At 35.9% G+C, this 17,345-nt stretch overlaps 3 protein-coding genes across 3 annotated transcripts; 2 read left to right on the top strand and 1 right to left on the bottom strand.

Annotated features, from left to right (window-relative positions):
• The first annotated feature begins 651 nt into the window (after positions 1–651).
• Positions 652–4,328, top strand: LOC120188857 (AT-rich interactive domain-containing protein 1-like). The gene is made up of 3 exons (XM_039192240.1): positions 652–866; positions 1,153–2,286; positions 2,948–4,328. The coding sequence occupies exons 1-3, from the start codon at positions 864–866 to the stop codon at positions 3,773–3,775; spliced, it is 1,965 nt and encodes a 654-aa protein (XP_039048171.1). The 5' UTR covers positions 652–863; the 3' UTR covers positions 3,776–4,328.
• Positions 4,329–4,975: 647 nt separating this feature from the next.
• LOC120188614 lies at positions 4,976–5,933 on the top strand. Its single transcript, XM_039192012.1, has 3 exons — positions 4,976–5,361; positions 5,427–5,555; positions 5,645–5,933. The coding sequence occupies exons 1-3, from the start codon at positions 5,059–5,061 to the stop codon at positions 5,804–5,806; spliced, it is 594 nt and encodes a 197-aa protein (XP_039047943.1). The 5' UTR covers positions 4,976–5,058; the 3' UTR covers positions 5,807–5,933.
• Positions 5,934–6,881: 948 nt separating this feature from the next.
• Positions 6,882–16,045, bottom strand: LOC120189137 (ascorbate transporter, chloroplastic-like). The gene is made up of 12 exons (XM_039192470.1): positions 15,969–16,045; positions 15,792–15,924; positions 14,637–15,208; positions 14,441–14,548; positions 14,039–14,194; positions 13,363–13,578; positions 12,951–13,160; positions 12,415–12,552; positions 11,878–11,979; positions 7,749–7,814; positions 7,323–7,407; positions 6,882–7,222 (listed from the first exon to the last, which is right to left on the bottom strand). Exons 2-12 carry the CDS (start codon positions 15,844–15,846, stop codon positions 7,125–7,127), a joined length of 1,806 nt encoding a protein of 601 aa, XP_039048401.1. The 5' UTR covers positions 15,847–15,924; positions 15,969–16,045; the 3' UTR covers positions 6,882–7,124.
• Positions 16,046–17,345: the final 1,300 nt, after the last annotated feature.

The following is a 17,345-nucleotide window of genomic DNA, read 5'->3' as shown; positions in this document are numbered from 1 at the left end:
AGATGAAGAAGAAGAAGGGGGAGGGAACGCCAGCAGCCTTCGCCAGAGACGGATGTAACGCCAACAACCATTAAAGAGTGAAAGAAGGAGGAGAAGAAAAGTGGTGGTGGTGGGAGAAGAAGAGTTTGGGTGGAGGGGACGAGGGACGGTTGGGTTCTTTTTTTTTAAAGAAGATTTTTTTTAAATATATTTATATTTTATAAAAAATAAAAAATTTAGGAAAAATATTTGAAATTTATATGCGTGACATATGTAGATAACGATAAAATCTAATGACCGTTACGGTCTAGATAGTTAAAAGTATAACGAAAAAAACTTTAGACATCTATTTTTAACGAAAAATTTTTTAGATACTAAAACGTTTTTCAAGATATAATTTAAACATTTATTTTTGTACTCAACCTAAAATATATATGAATACAACATTTATCATTATCTCTTAAATCATTGACCTTATAAAAATAGCAAATCAAAATCTAAATTATGTCAATTGAAAATAAAAAGTTGATTACATCCCTAAAAAGCCCTTTATATAACCATACCAATCGTTCCAATCAAAACCATGGTTAATAATTAACCTAGGTTGAACCAATCATGATGACGATATAAATTAGATGGTTGGGACAATTTTTTGAATGCCTTTAACTTCACTAGACCCTCTTACTCCTTTGTTTTTCCCCCCTTACTCTCCCAAGGCAAAGTGGGGCTTAGCGAAGAACTCAAAAGACAAGGGTAAAAAAGAGGTATTAAGGAAAAATCCAAGGGGCAAAGCGAAAATAAAAAATAAAAAAGCAAACACAGAGAAGAGTCTCATCGGAACCCTTCCGTTTCATACCCCAAAGAGAAAAAAAGGGGGGAAATTTATGGTATGTTTTCTCCTTTTTTTTTCTTCCTTTGTTTGATTTTACATTTGTTGGTTAGTGCTTAAGGAGGGAAATTCTTTGAATGCTAAAATCCGAAAAAACTCAATCAAAACCCTAGATTCCCGCCAAAAAAGATCCAGATGTGTCATGGCTACTCGTTTTTTTGGTTCTTTCATATTTAACATAGTACTACTTTTTATATTTGTTTGTCATTTTGGTCCTGATTCGTTTTTGTTTGTTTTGTCAAATAATGAAAGTTCATACGTATGAGTTGATAACTATTTTTTAGGGTTTGAGTTCCAAACCAATGACAGGATTGTCGAGTGGAGCTGACGAATCTTCACTAGATTGCAAGAAAAACCCTGAAAAGAAAGACCCGGCAAGCCCTTCGATTGATTTGGATTCATTTTCTGAAGGGTCTTTGTTGAAATCTGAACCTGATAAGCTTAGGTTCCGGTTTAAAAAGTTTCATGGGCTCTTTCTGAAAGAGATCTGTGCCCAAGGTTGTGTTTGCTCTCTCCCTGCAATGCCTGAAGATGGGCAGCCTGTGGACTGGCTTAAGCTTTTCTTAGTTGTAAGAGAGAAAGGTGGATACAATGCTGTCTCGGAAAGTGGATTATGGGATTCGGTTGCGGCGGAATCTGGGTTAAGTTTGAATATAGCGTCGTTGGTGAAGTTGGTTTATGTTAAGTACTTAGTTTCATTAGAGAGATGGTTGGAGAAATTTGTTCAAAGTAAGGACTCGGCGAGTGAATCACATTATAGTGATCATTTATTGGAGATGGGAGCTGAGCATAAAAGGTTTTTATTGGAATCTAAGAAATTTGTGGAGTTTTCTCTAGTGGAAGAAAGTATAGTGGCAGGGTCAGGTGAAGGAGAGAAATGTGTACACGGTGAAGAATCTATACATATTGATTTAACAAAGGAGTTTTTGGATTACGAGGAGATGGAAAAATTTCGAAATGATGATGACTCGAAGAGTGTGGTGGTTGACTCAGACGGAAAAAAGTGCATTAATGTTGATGAATATGTGGATACACCTTCAGATTTGGAGAGAAGTGTGGGCAACTCATCTGGTGTTGAGAAAATGTGTAACGAGTATGAGGCTAAGAGTGCAATTATGGAGGATTCTGTTGAGTGTAAGAAATGCTCACATGGTGCTAATCATGTGACGTTGGATTCAAATGACACTAAGGAAAGTTTTTCATCCCATAAGAGGAAGCGGGATTCTATGTGGGGAATGCTTAATTGGGTTATAGAGGTTGCGAAGTATCCATGTGATCCAGTGGTTGGTTCATTACCGGAGTGCATAAAGTGGAAGCCTTCTGGCAGTGAGGAACTGTGGAAGCAGATTTTATTGTTTCGAGAAGCTGCCTTTCGCCGAAAGGGTGATCAGTCAAGTTCTGACCAATCAAAATGGCAGGTATTTATAAGTCATTAATTGAAGTGGGAGGTCATTGTATGTCTTAGTTATTACATGTCCCTTACTTTTAGTCTAAATTTCCAATGTTAACTCATTCACCTGGCACTATGTATTCTCAAAGAATACCAGCATAAAAATAATTTATTGGAAATATCAAGATATCTTAAATAGATGTAATGACATAATAGATCCATGAGCAGAACCATTGTGGTGGAAATGGAATTATTTTTATTGTGGTTTAGAGGCTTGTATATTTAATCTGTTTCATGGTATGTAACTATATATTTTTGCTTGATATATATTATTACTTTTCCTTGAAGAATGAAAACCTATAGGGTTACCTAATATGATCAAGTAGTGAACTATGATGCAAAAAGGACTAAAAAAGTATTGACGTGTCGAACGAATTGAATTTTGATACGGGCTGTTATAATTTGTCTGAAGGGCAAGCATTATTAACATGCCAAGTAGCACTATTCCGATTTTTATCTCAAAGAATCCTGATGATTTGAAACTATAACTATGTTTTCTTGTTTTTGTATTGTGCTATCAATTGTCTATATAAGAAAAAAAGGTTATTTCATGATATACCTCTGTGTTTTCCTTTTCCTTTTTGTGTAAGTTATAATAATTGCATTATGTTATGTTCATACTTTTGTAGAAATCTCAGATGCATCCATGCATGTATGATGATAACACAAACATTGGGTACAAACTCAGAGAAAGGTCGAGTTGCACCAAGAAGCTCCTTTTTGGGAATTTGCCATCAAAGGGTCTGGATGGTCCTAAGGCTGGGATTTATAAACAGTTGCATGGAACTTGTGACTCTGTGACGCCAGGTTCGGTTTTCTATTGGGACGTTGTCAATCCAGTTCCTATTGGGCCACATTTTCAAGCTGAGGTACCAGCATGGACAGATGTAGCTTCAGAAAGTGATGCAAAATGGCTGGGGACTCGTTTTTGGCCATTGGAGAAAAAGGAACCGAGGTTTCTAATTGAAAGGGACCGGATCGGGAAGGGAAGACAAGATTCATGTGGCTGTCGTAGTGTAGGTTCTGTGGAATGTGTAAAATTTCATGTTGCTGAGAAAAGATCGAAGATGAGGCTTGAGCTGGGTTCAGCTTTCTACAAGTGGAAATTTGGTAAGATGGGTGAAGATGTTGGATCTGCTTGGAGTAAGGAAGAACAGAAGATGTTTTCTTATATAGTGAAGTCAAATCCTTCATCAGTACAAAAATGTTTTTGGGATGAGATCCGCAAGCACTTCCGCAAAAAAAGTAGGGAAGAACTTGTTTGCTATTATTACAATGTCTTCCTTTTGCAGCGTAGAGCATATCAGAATCGAGTCACTCCGACCAACATCGACAGCGATGATGAACCTGAATTTGAATCAGTTGCTAAAGGCATCAGGCAGGAAGTAACTAAGCCTTGCACCTTCTTAATTTCCCCGAAGAAGCTGCAGAAAAAATCAAGATACTCTTCCAAGTAAATAAGGAATAGATCGACAAAGACGCAAAGGCTGTCGGTTAGTTCTTTTGAGGTTTCGATTAAAATAGACATTCCTCTTAGTCTACATTTTGATGAGTGAAAGTTCTGGTGGCCCAATTTTGTTTGAAAGGGGTAGAAACACTGATTGATGACACCTCTGGTCTCGAGCAACCCGGTGCATGCTTGTTTCAGGTTTTGAGGTATATTCATGTTCATTTTTTCAAACTATCAACATCAACCAAATACGGGCATTTTGGATGTGATACAAGAACCTGGTATTTTTTCGCCTATTAGCTTGACAAAAAAAAAATTCCAAAAGGCTGTCTCAGGTGCAAGTGACAGCCACCTGAGACAGCCTGCGCTGATATTGAGCCATAAATTTTGCTTGGTAAGATGAAAAAAGAATGATGAAAATGGAGTAGAAAAATAGAAAGATGAAAAGAGATTATTTGATATTGAGCATATAGTTTTTTTCTCTTTTTTAATTTATTTTTTCTCCTATCATGATTTCGTCTAAGTCAGGTCCGTACACCATACACCAGACTCATAGGCCTACATGTAGGGGTTGTGTAAACGAGCCGAGTCGAGTTCGAGTATTGTTGAGTTCGACTTAACTCGAAAACTCTGAAATGAAACTCGACTCGATTCGAAAACTCGTGAGTTTAAAATTTTCAAACTCAACTCGAACTCGTAATCCTAAATTGAAGCTCATGAGCAGCTCGAAAAGGCTCGAAATGAAAAAAAAAATCTTAAATTTAGTTTGATTGAAGTCTCAAATTCAAAATCGAACATGAACCTTAAATACATGAAATCTTACTGTATTTAAAAAAAAAATCAATACATAAATATTAATATTATTATTAATTTATTTTTTTAAATAAAATCTTAATATATTATATTTTCAAGCTGTTCACGAGCTTTTCGAGTCGAATATCGAGTAGTTTGTTTCAGCTCGTTAAGAACTCGAGTCGAGCTCGAGTCGAGTCTATTCGATTTACGGGCCATATCAATATTCTATTATCTTCAATAACGACTGTTAATACCGAATGATTAACTATTAATATCGAATGATTGATTTATTATAAATCGAGAATGTTAACCAGTGATGAAAAAGGAAAGTTACTCAAACATAATTAATCATGTAGTTTATCTTAATGGTAAAAAGCTTAATTTAGTATAAAAGGAAAGCAGAATAATTAAGTAGATCACACAAAGATCGACAGAGACCATCGCTATAGCAAAGCAGCAAAATCCATTCCACTCCGCCTCTCCAACCTTTCCAACATGAAGAATCATCACTCAATTCTTCTTCTCCTGCTTTTAATTTCGCTTCTTCTTCTATCCCAAATCGGAGTGGAGGGAGGCAAGCGAAAGATTCACATTACCAACGATCTCGACGACGTCGTCGACGATGAGGAGGATGAAGCATGGAAAGAATGGGGTAAGAAGAAATCCTCCGATGAATTCGATCCCCCACCTGATTTCGACAACATGGAGCTTTCCCAGATTCAAGAAGAAATCACGAAGCGCCAGACGGGCCCTGCTTTTGGCTTCGTTAAGCTCCGCTTAGGGATTCCTCGAGATAAGGTTGTCTCTCTCTTCATTTCATTTATTGGGCAATTAATGTTGAATTGGGAAATTTTTGGTTTCAGAACACGGTAGCTGAATTAGCTGCTAAATGGACCCAACTCCTGAGAACGGGAGCGCTTGGGGTGAAATTCATGGGCGTCGATTTAGGCACAATTATGTTCAACTTGGAAGACGGGCACAAAGTATTAGAGGTTAGCTCACAATGATTCCTTTTGCAGCTGCAAAATTTGTTGTTCCTTGTTTTATTCAGTGGGAATTTTTCTATGTTCTGTAATTGCAGTTGAAGGAATTCATATTGAACCAGGATGAGGCGTACGAGATAAAGATTGGAGATCAAGTTTTCAGAAGACCCAGAGATCCGCCGATAGAGGTGGTGGCTGAGAAACTCCGGGAATCAAAGAAGAAGGAAGAGATTGATGAGCATGTGAAAGAAGAACTGTAATTTGCTGGAAATTCTATCCTCTCTTTTGGCACGTTAAAGATTGATTTATTTAATTGCATGAACAGCATCTGAAGCGTTGACAGTGTAATTTTATTATTAAAAGCTTGATTGACTTCTTGTTCTCTGTATATTCACAATCGCAGTTTGTTTTCTGCACATCTTAATCCAAATAATTTTATCAGTCACCACATATATTAATCAATTTAAGGTTTCTATTTTCGAAGTAAGAAAAAAAATGATGATGATAACCAAAAATTATTATTAACGATTAGTTCCTTTGAGTCCCGTTCAAGTTATCACCTTGTAAGAATCAAAGAGCCTCAATAATTAAAAGATTTATTATTATTCTTTGAAGGTTCGAGTTCATCGTCACATCAAATTTGATGTATACATATTCCCTAAAAGAAAAAATTAAGTCCCATGTCCTGATTACCTTCATTATGAAAATATATTTATTCAAAAATAAAATTATGTCTATTTTATGATATATATTCAGGTTCAAGGCTTTTCCTCCCAACAAGATTTTTTTTAAGATTCAATTTTTTCTTTCTCTTTTTTTTTTTTACAATAATTTTGATCATCTCTTCAAAAATACAATATACATTCTCATTACATCCAACACTCGATGATAAAACAATCATTTACTAAATCGAGTTAGCATATATATGTAATTCAATATTCATTAAACTTTATCTATTAAAATTTAATATTTATTTAGTTTTAATGTAATAATAAAATATTGATATATGAAAGCGTTGTGCTTCAACATTTACCGAGTCTAGACAAAAAATAAAAATAGAGTAACAACTCTATCTTGAAAATACATAAAAATATCTTAAAGACGACTTTAAAAAAATAAAATAAAAGGTATTTTATTGACAAAATATATTTTGAGAATTGAGATTACAGTTCAATTTAATATGAATATGTACAGCAATAATAGAAAAAATAATTATGATTTTAATATTTTAAAAAATATCAAATTAATTAATCATTTTTAAATTTAATGTCAAAACATTAATTCCTTTTTTAATGAAGATGATGGTTCATGAGTTGCTACACTTTAAAAATGAAATGAAACAAGGAACTTCGGCCTGAAAAATACACAATTTTCCAGCCAACTCAAAATGTTGTTTGAAGTAGGAGGGCCTTACATGTTGGTACAATGTTTTTTAAATACCGCTCTCTGCTGTCTTCAGCAGGGTTTTTTCCATTCACCCTGGCATGTCTGCTTCATTCTATTACTCAGAAAGTTGCCATCTTTTTCATTATGTCGGCGGCTTCCTTTCTTTCTCGTATACCATTTTTCTACATTTTCTTAGTCCAGAACTTTCTCTCCGGTTGCAAATAAGTTCCAGACTAACGTGCCTATGATGTACAGAGCAACTGACACCTTAAACACATCATCCCAGGAACCTGCAGGGGTGAAATTTACATGTGATAATAAACTCGATACAAGTATTCGAGAATAAATTCAACATCAAGGCAATTATTCTGTGCATAGATTTGGTCAAACCTCGTTGGAGTATGTAACCGGTAGCAGCAGTACCAAACACACCGGCCAGCACTCCGGCTGTGTTTGAAAGTCCTAATAGAACACCCTGTGATTGATGCAAACAACTTGCTTTCAGAACAAAGAAAAATGCCATTCGAAACAGGAAACACAGTTCATCAAGGAATCTAGAAAAAAAGCGTCCGATAATGATATTTTTCTTGAGGGTGGTAAAAACTCCAATAATCAATCTGTTGATATTAGTTTCAGCTCTTCGCAGAAAACACCGGACTGATTTTATCTTTACGCAGATGGAAATGTTACTTCAGTCTTTCAAATTTCACAAAAACATATCACAACCATAGTAGGAGCAAAACTGAGATATCATATCCGCAAGAGACATCACTTGTAGTTATACATTACTTTATAATGTATTGTAAAGAAACTTACAGCATATCGTGGGCCGATGTCTTGGTGATTGGAGTAAAGACCAGACTGTGAGAATGCATCAGATCCCTGTCAAGAAAAAGTCATTTATGGATCAAAATCTCAGCTAGGTTGAAAATTTATTTAGTTGCATCTCATTTTAACCACAAGAGAAACCAAACACCTCATGATCTTTTTTGGTCAGTCTAAGACATGAGTTCACTATGCACACTGTCACACCCCAATTTAGGGGCTAAATTTTAGAAATTATAAATTTTGAATTTAAGTGATATTTTGGAAGAAATTGATGATTAAATTGTAAAATCGTAAAGTTGACAGACCATTTTAGAAAGTGCAAGAAATTCAAAGACCCAGTCCTAAATTTACCCATTTTTCTTATGTGTTGAATTATAAACCCCTTCCGCGTCTGTTTTCCCATTTCCACTCCCCCTGGTCAACTACTTTGAGTTTCGATTTCTCCACCGTTCGTCGATTCGAAACCACCAATAGATTCACCATTGAAAAGAAAACAAAATCCGACCTCTATTACATCGTAAATTGACGTCGTTCGTCGTAAATCTCAACCGGAAGTTGATTTTCCGTCGATTCAAGTCGATCCGGCCACCCGTTTTTGACACCTCCTGCACCATCGTGTTCTTTGTATCGTTCCGAGTCTACCGGTGTCCTTCTTGTCTCCGCCGTCGCCAGCGCGTGAGAGGTGATAAAGTTAAAGTTTATGACGTTTCGGAATCGAGCTCTCCGCCGTTCAAAATTGTGAACCGAGCTTGGTAAGTGTCTCAAAATGCCTTAAAATAATTTTAGAAATTTTTGTGAAATTTTTTGGACATAGTACGACATCGCACACGCCACCCCCTGCGAGTGGGCTTTCTGTGGCAGCTTGGTAAATCAGTTGATCGGCTGGACCGAGCCGAGCCGCTGAGCCGAGCCAATCCGAATGAGCCGTTGATCGTTGACCTGCACTGACCGTTTACCGGCGTTGACTTTGACTGTTAAGTTTGACCAAAAAGTCAAAATTTTCGAAAAATCATATTTTATGTTTTTCGACTTCCTGAATCCGATTCCAAAGTCCGTTTCGCCAAATTCGAATTTAGTAAGCTATTTTTCAGTGATTTATCACCTGATTCGATCCGTTTTCGCAATTGAGCTCTGTTTTTTATGAAATTTCTGTTGATGTGTATCGGAGGAATTATTGGAAGTTGATTTCAAGATCGAGGGCGTTCGAATGGAGTTCAAATAGTCGATCAATATGGCATGGAAATCGAGATAATACATTACTATCTCTTTATGCTTTATGGAACATGTTGATATTGATAAATTCATGAATAAGGAAATGTTTGGTCTTATCTGAGTAGTAAATTAATTCCTACAGTCGATCCGAATGCGGTAAAAAGTCGGTAACTAAATAAAATTCTGATGGCTTGTACAAGAAATTAGAAGTTTAATAAGAAATAATTTCAAGTTCAGAGATTATTCAGAAAGGCAATTAACCTTAGGATCTCTAAATTACATTTATTTTTGTTAAGAGTTTTAATACCGAAATTATATGGTTAAGAAATTATGAAATTACCCTTGAAAGGAAAAAGTAGCCCGAATTGACCCTGAATGGAAAAGTACTCAAGAAGTCATTCCTAAATCGATGAATTACTAGTTCCATCGTTAAGTTCACACCTTTATACAAAAAATTCCTGATAATCCGTAAATCTCCAAGTTATGAGTAAATACCAGAAGAATAATTTATCGAGGGTGCTCTTTTGTCAGAATTGTTTGAAAAGACTGGAATAGATGAAGGAAATGATTGAAATACCCTAGATCTGTAAAATGACCAAATTACCCCTGGAATAGAAATGACCCAAGAATATCACCAAACCCATAAATGAATGGATATCCTCAAGCTTTAAAATGACTGAAATAACATCGAGTACCAAAATGACCAAAATACCCTTATGAACTATACTAAGTAAATGTCTTAGATTAATTAAGGAATCCAAATAAACATGGGTATTGTACTACCCTTAAAAGTTATGGAACACAACTTAAGTGAGTCGATCAACACCAATGATATATCCGTACCTGAATGGCATAGATATCATTTGAATGCGTGTTCGTCTTCTCAAGTTTGGATCGATGATAATTATAGAAGTACTAAGCTTATCTCAACTCTAGAGCGCATTCGGTACTAAGAAATGGATATTCATTAGACAAATCAACCATAAATACTAAATTGAACTGAGCGGAAGTACAATATGTATCAAAATTCATAAGCGTCTGAATTCCTCTGGAAAAATCTGAAGTAACCAGGATAGACTTGACTGCTAAATGAACTAAGTAACCTCAATGACTGAAGATTAAATAATTGATTTGGATGAGTCTGGAAAGCCAATGAACTTAAATGATGTACTGTCTTTATGGATCATGAACCACGAAACAAGTACGTCAGTATTTCCTGACATTGTTGAAACATGAAATAAAGACCATTGGAAGATCTATCCAGCGATGATTCTAAAGATGATCTATGGATAAGAATTTTTGGTATTAAAGAGTAAATACCCTGAAAGGATAATGAATTGATCAGTCGACAAACATTAGTTTTGGGAGCTGATCATCTCGAGTTGTTTCGATAATCCGATCAATCGACATAAATTGTAAAGATCATGAATCTTCGTTCTTCCTTATCAGCTCAAATCACCCTCGTCATATCTGAAAACACAAGTAACTCAAATGTAAAGGATTCTGAATACCCTTCTGATTATGTAGAGCTTCGAAAATTGCCCGAATAAGATATGATCCTAATTAATCACATTCTGAATAGTTGATGATTCTGTCAGTTAATGAACTCTTCCAATAGTGATTCTAACTTCCGGCATTCTATCGGTATATCGAAGATCCGTGTTTCTCTGCCCGGTAAGATTATCCAGTATCTCTGAATAATATCTGTAAACACTAGTGTGTTCCCTAATCACATGAATATTTTATCTGATTTCCGATTTAAATTCTATTCTGATTTCTGATATGAATTATGTTCTGATTTCTTATCTCGATTCTGTTATGATATTTGACTTGAATTATACTTTGATTTCTGATATCTCCGTTTATTGACGGAAAATGTTTTATATGGAAGGGTGTTGTTGGAGGAAGTTATCGTTACTGCAGGTTCTTTTGCTTTATGCTCAGGGCCTTACTAGGTGTGCTGGTGGGTGTATGGCTCTGGGAAACCTACACATTATGGAGTGTTCGATTGGAGAGATTAATATGGTTTTTGATAAATGTTTTATGGGAGGGTGTTGTTGGAGGAAGTTATCGTTACAGTTACTGCAGGCTTCTCTGCTTTGTGCTTAGGGCCTTACTTGGTGTGTTGGTAGGTGTATGGTTCTGGGGAACCTACACATTTGGACTTGTTGGTTAGAGGGATTACTATGTTTTTTAAAAATATATTTTAAAAAGATTCGTATCTTTTCACTGGTTTTGCGGGAACACACTAGATAATCTATTTTGATCTCCTGAACTCAGTCATCCGAAATATTCCCTGGAATGAGCGCTCATTGTTTGTTACTCCCTGAAATATCAGTAGAATCTCTGCTCAACATAAAAAGCTTTAGATATCTAAACCAATAAGGAAATATATGTTTATCTGTATATGCACGTTCTTCAGCATCATCTGGTAGTTCTGTATTACTGAGCTTTCCAAAGCTCACTCTGTTACTCACCTTTTCAGGTTAAGAGGATTGAACCAGTGCAACTATCAACATCAGTAAGGGAGTTCGTCCGGCGTTGTTTGCAGAGTATAGTACATGTAATTAGGGGGCATGTAAATTGTATTTTGTTTTATATACGAGTCTAAAAATATGTTTCATTTCTAAGTACTGATAAATTATTTTATGAGTTTACGTGTTTAGATAAAAGTTTTAAATTTTCTGATATTTTTTACAGTAGGTCGCTCCGGTGGCCCTAATGTGACACCCCAGTTCAGATCGGGTTACCCGCATCGGTCTGAGGGGGTTACACACACATTTTAAAATAAACTAAGGGAAGTTTAGGCTGATAAGAATCTCATAATTGAGAAAGAAAAGAATAATTAATATGAGGTTGCAGTAATTCGAAGCTCAAGTGAAATTGAAAGCAAACAAGATCATACCTGACTACATGCCATGCACAGCACTGCCATAGCAGGTGTCTTGACATGGCTTAGCTGTGTAAGGAAAAAGGCAGGCCCCAAAAAGCCTATTGATTGCATGATCTGCACAATTAATGGGTTTCAGAAAGGATTACAAGAAAGGAATATGAATCAAGTAGTGTTACCATCAAGTAACCAACACATCTACTGAACTACCACATTTCTTATCATTCCATATTCGAAGGTCACATCTAAATGCCATGCAAGACTCCATTGTATATAAACAAAATATACTCCTGTCCTGTGTGTACTTTTCTGTTCACTCAATAGGTCAAGTTAACCTTTGAAATTTCAAATGTGGTACAAGCTGCTCACTAGCATTTGGCACCATTAGGTAATGCACTTGCAGGAAAGATGAAATGTGCATTGAATTTAAATAAAATCAGAAGGGTTATAACATATAATCAGAATAATAATCTACCAGAAGTTCATACTTGCAAGCATTTAATAACCCTTTGAAATAAATCAAGTTCTAAGAACCAAAGAATCAATCCTTGCCTTACGAACTGATGTTACAGAAAGACCTTTGCTCACTAGTGTATCTGCTATCCATCCTCCTATATTTGCAAAGGCAGCCATAGTCAACCATGGCAATACACAGAGGAGTCCCGATTCCGTGAGGTTGAACTTCAAAACCTGTATGAACCACCATAATGTTGGGTATCAAAGTAAATGAGAATGCAAAATCAAGATTCGTAAATAATTTTCTGGCTGCTAGCTTGGATTTGTAAAAGGTCAACGACATTGAGAAATTTAGTAATTAACAATCAGTAATAAGGCCTAGGCTGCAGTAGCAACAAGGCCTGAAAAGGAGTGGGGATCCGTATACACTCAAGCCTGATACCTAACAACACAATAAGTACTTAGCAAAGCCTGCCAATTCTCTTTACCTTATACAAGTCAAAGCCAATATCTGATTCAGAAAAAGAATATCGCAAATGCAAGCAAAAAAAGTGAAACAAATGAAAAGGCATGTACTGGAGTCGATGTCAATTGTAAAGTTGACATTCTTCATTGGATCATGATTCAAATACCTGATTGTAGTATGTAGGCATCCATGTCAAGAGAATAAAAGTTCCCCAATTATGGCAGAAGTGGGAAATTATAAGAGCCCAAACAGGGGCTTTTGATAATATTAATCGCCATGGAATGACCTTGACAGGTTCCCTGGATATGCTGCCTCCCATGATTAGTTGCTTTTCTTCTTTACTAAGCTCTGGGTCTTCCTTTGGGGAGCTATAAGCCTGAGAAGCAACCAGAAAAGGGCAGGAAGAATTCATTTACTTCTTTTATAAGAATATCCAAAACTACTAGTTTGGAGTGCATTGTGAAAATGTAACATTGCAGTTAAACATTTTAGCAATAATGGTGACTTTGAAGAATAGAGATTTTTGTTGATTCTTTTGATATATTTTGAATAAAAAGCTAAAGGAATCAGCAACTCACTTTTCTCAGCCATAATGCAAACCAGATGCTTCCAAGGGAGCCAAATGAGTAAAATACAGATGGCCAACCCAACTTGCTGATTAAGATAGGAGAGAAAGCCAGTCCAATAACAGAACCAAGATACATGCCACTGTACACAAGTGCAAGTGATCTACTTCTCTCTGACACTGGAATCCACTTTGAAAGTAGGTTGTTCATTGCAGGCATAGCAACACCCTTCAAAGAAAATAGTGCAATCAGATGAGTATCCTTTGCACTCTCTTTCAAGGAAGGTAGTGAACTGTTGAAACCTCTATCCGTATGGAGTTAAAATAGTTGAAACCTCTAATCCATTAAAGTTGCAGAGTCTACCCCTTTCCTCTCATGTTTTCATCCAACTGATAAGTTAGTTAGCATTATAAAATAAATAAATATATATTGAGTTAAAACAATAGAAACCTCTAATCCATTAAAGTTAATGCGTTTACCCTTTTCCTCTCATGCTTTCATCTTGTTCCAACTGATAAGTTAGTTAGCATTATAAAATAAATAAATAAAAAGTTCTACCTTCTTAGACTGTTTGCACAGGAAGCAAAGGCTGCTTCACTAAGTAAGTGAATTTTGGAGGTAGATAGGTAGTTAACCACAGGCCAGTACGGGATATATATTAAAAACTAACAAGCCAAGCAGAACCAACCTCGCCAATTCCCATAAAAGCACGCATAATTAGCAAAAATGGAAGTCCAATTCTCGCAGCAATAGGTGTCAAAATAGTAGCTGCTGACCACCAGATAACTCCAAAGCCCAGGACTAGCTTCCCACCAATTTTATCTGCCCATATGCCTCCGAGAATCTGAATGTTGAAAGAAAATGATAAGATTAAAAAAAAGGTGAATTTCGAGTTTCAGCAAACACTGATTTGAAAACCACATACATGTTTAGGTGTGCATCAAAGTAGAAGATTTGAATATGCATCACGAATTCTTTCAAGAAAAAGAATATGCATCAAGAATACAAGAAGGTCAACACAGTATATGCTGGTGTACGGATCCTCAATGGAAACAAATAATTATGCATTTTTAATAAATATGAAACAGACCTGAGTGAGCAGGTAGCCCCAGAAGAAAGAGGATTGAATCAAACCAACTGTTGCACTGTTCCAGTTAAACTCTTTTGACATGGGGAGTATTGCAATGCTCATGTTGACCTGCAAAAGGCATATATAGCACACAGCTCAGTCAGCACACATATAGAAAGTTATTGCAGTGCTATTGTTTGCGAAGAAAACTACTCACACGGTCCATATTGCATAACAGGAATGCTGCAAAACAAAGCAGCACCATAACCCAGCGCTTTGGAAAATTTTGCCACAAAGGGACGGCTTCTTGCATGTCTCCCCCAACTAAAACAGCTTCGTTAGTTCCATCTGCAGATGGCAAAGAAACCACCTTCGCTTCTGTTATGTCAAACTCCTCAGATTTATAGTAAACGCAAGTACCCCTTTTTCTTATTCTATCGTTGTCACTTGGCTCCAGCCAACCTCCGGGCAATGGACTTTGAAGAGAATAACATCCAAATCTTCCTCTACATCTTTGTTGAGAGTGAACTTTGTGAGACTTCTCACAGTAGCACAGTGACATTGAAGAATTTAGTCGCCTGCCATTAGATGAAATTGATAGAGGTTTCAAAGTGTTCTCATCTAAATGGACGGTGTTCCGAAGGAATTGGCCACATGCGTATCCAGGCACAAAACCATTGGCTTTTTGACCCCATAACTTTCGGTAAAACATGTTCCCATGCACAAAAGCAATGCCTGATCTGTCTCCCCTGTGAATCGAGACAGTTTGCTCCCCTAGACATACTTTACCTGCCATTATCACAGTTAAACTACAAATTACGGAGTTACTCGCAATGTAAGCAAACCTTCATAATATGGCAATGAACATAAAGAGGAAATCTCTAAATGGAAGAAATTAATTAATTAAAACCCAAGGCGATTACCCCAAAGCTTATGACCAGTAAAGAACTTTTACTCCACAGTCCACACAACACCAACCTCATATCCAACAAAATTCTAAACCAATCAAAATCCCATTTAAAAAAATCCCAGTTCTGCGAAAGCTAAAGGGTTTTACTGAAATTATATTTTCCCCATCCATCGATTGAAACCATTTATCACTTAATAACCAAATTCAGCAGTAAAACAAAATTATCAAAAATGGCAACATCATTTATCCACACTTTTAACATATAGTGATACTGCATGAAATCAAATTTTCATCTAAATTCCATCGAACTTCAATGACTCCAAGAAATATAGGCTACTCTTTTCCAGTTCAAAGTAAGCTTCAAATCCAAAGAGACTATTTAACAGAATGTAACCAGGAGCAAATAATTTGGGGGGAGGGATGCAAGTTTAAACCCCAAAGAAAAATCAATTAAACAAATACCTGAACCAATAAAAGAACCGAAACTCCGGTTGGAAACCAGACCGCCGATAGCCATTGCTGAAGTGCAAGTTTTACAGAGAAACAATCAGCTTGACTTCAGAGAACTAAATTATACCATTTCAGTTCAAAACAAGAGCTCGAAAACTCTAAGAAAGGACACCGCTTTTAGCTCTACCAACGTCCTCCCTTGACGCTGGAACGGATAAACAGATATTTCGATAGAAATTTGCCGAGGAGTTTTTATTATTATTTTTTTTGAAAGCGGGAAAATTATGAGTGGTTTCCATATGCCGAAGCAGAGAAGGGTCAAGAAAAAAACACGTGGCATATCATCCTCTGCGAGACTGAAGGTCCTGAAATACCCCTCTGTGCGACTCGAAATTACTGCAGGATCTGCGTAGAAGGGATGGTAAATAAATGGAATTAAAATGAGTGTTTTGGGATTTAAGATAACGAATCTCAACCGTGCTTTAACTAGAACGGCCTACCCATCGCTGCGTTCCGACAAAAAAAGTGAAAAGTAGGCCGGAAAAGTGATGCAACTTTTTAATAATTATTTTTTGTTTAAAAAATCATGCGTGGAATATTCCTATCAGTACAAGTGGAAAATGTTAATAATTATTTATTATTAAGAATGCAATGTAATTTATTATTATATTAATATATATATATTTAAGATATCATTTGACGGTGGAACTTGGTCTATAGATTCAGCCCGATCTCCTGAGAGAATAAAAATTTGCCCATCATAGTTCTTTTTTATGACTTTTATGCTTATTAATATTAAAAAAATCGTTTATGATAGGGATCGATGCTGATTAAATAACAATATTTTATTGCATAAAATAAAATATTATAAGGAAAACGAAATATGTACACATGAATACGGATTTATAATAAATCGTGTTTGAATAATTTTTTCTTTTTCTATCGATGTTTCAAAATTAATAGGCTGATCATTAATATTATAGATTTATAATAAATCGATCATTTAATATTAACAACCATTACTAAGAATGACAAATTACGGATGTGACACGTTAATCAATTAATTAGACATTATTTTTCTCATGTGAGACGATCTTTACAATGATCGACTTTCTCTCCCTTATTTAAAGACCTCCATAAATCCTAATTTATTTACCTCTCGCCAGAGGCCAGACCTCAATATCACTCATCCCTTTCATCATCACCTTAATCCCTTCAATACCTAAACTCAAAATCCCTAAATCTTCTTAAACTCAAAGTCCCTAAGTTTACAGTACCCTAATTTTTAATTCCTTCCATTTTCACCCTTCTAACGATGAGTTTTCGAGGAGGGGGAAGGGGTGGTTAAAGGGGGAAGGAATTAGAAATTAGAATACTGTGAGTTTATGGAATTAGGATATTTAGAGATTTAAGTTTAAGAATTTAGAGAATTATGGTGACAATAAATGGATGGTTAATAATAGAGTTTCATTAATGGATGGGTGGATGTTTGACGATGCCATCCAATAGTGGTAATGAGCTTTAGGATTAAGAATTTTTAGGGTATTTGGAGATTTTATGAATTTT

Source organism: Hibiscus syriacus, unplaced genomic scaffold (assembly GCF_006381635.1).
Source record: "Hibiscus syriacus cultivar Baekdansim isolate YM2019G1 unplaced genomic scaffold, ASM638163v2 tig00116951_pilon, whole genome shotgun sequence".
Classification (NCBI taxonomy): domain Eukaryota; kingdom Viridiplantae; phylum Streptophyta; class Magnoliopsida; order Malvales; family Malvaceae; genus Hibiscus; species Hibiscus syriacus.
Note: the sequence above shows the minus strand (reverse complement) of the source record. Positions and strands in the feature narration are given on the sequence as shown.

Bases quoted from the DNA above. Each gene is read 5' to 3' on its own strand.
- LOC120188857 (XM_039192240.1), top strand. The intron at 2,287-2,947 runs GTATTTATAAGT...ATACTTTTGTAG, and splicing joins CTGACCAATCAAAATGGCAG to AAATCTCAGATGCATCCATG.
- LOC120189137 (XM_039192470.1), bottom strand. From the start codon at position 15,846: ATGGCTATCGGCGGTCTGGTTTCCAACCGGAGTTTCGGTTCTTTTATT. The intron at 14,195-14,440 runs GTCTGTTTCATA...TTCAACATTCAG, and splicing joins GGGGCTACCTGCTCACTCAG to ATTCTCGGAGGCATATGGGC. The intron at 11,980-12,414 runs GCAAGGATTGAT...TTAATTGTGCAG, and splicing joins CTGTAACATCAGTTCGTAAG to ATCATGCAATCAATAGGCTT.
- LOC120188614 (XM_039192012.1), top strand. From the start codon at position 5,059: ATGAAGAATCATCACTCAATTCTTCTTCTCCTGCTTTTAATTTCGCTT. The intron at 5,362-5,426 runs GTTGTCTCTCTC...TTTTGGTTTCAG, and splicing joins TAGGGATTCCTCGAGATAAG to AACACGGTAGCTGAATTAGC. The intron at 5,556-5,644 runs GTTAGCTCACAA...CTGTAATTGCAG, and splicing joins ACGGGCACAAAGTATTAGAG to TTGAAGGAATTCATATTGAA.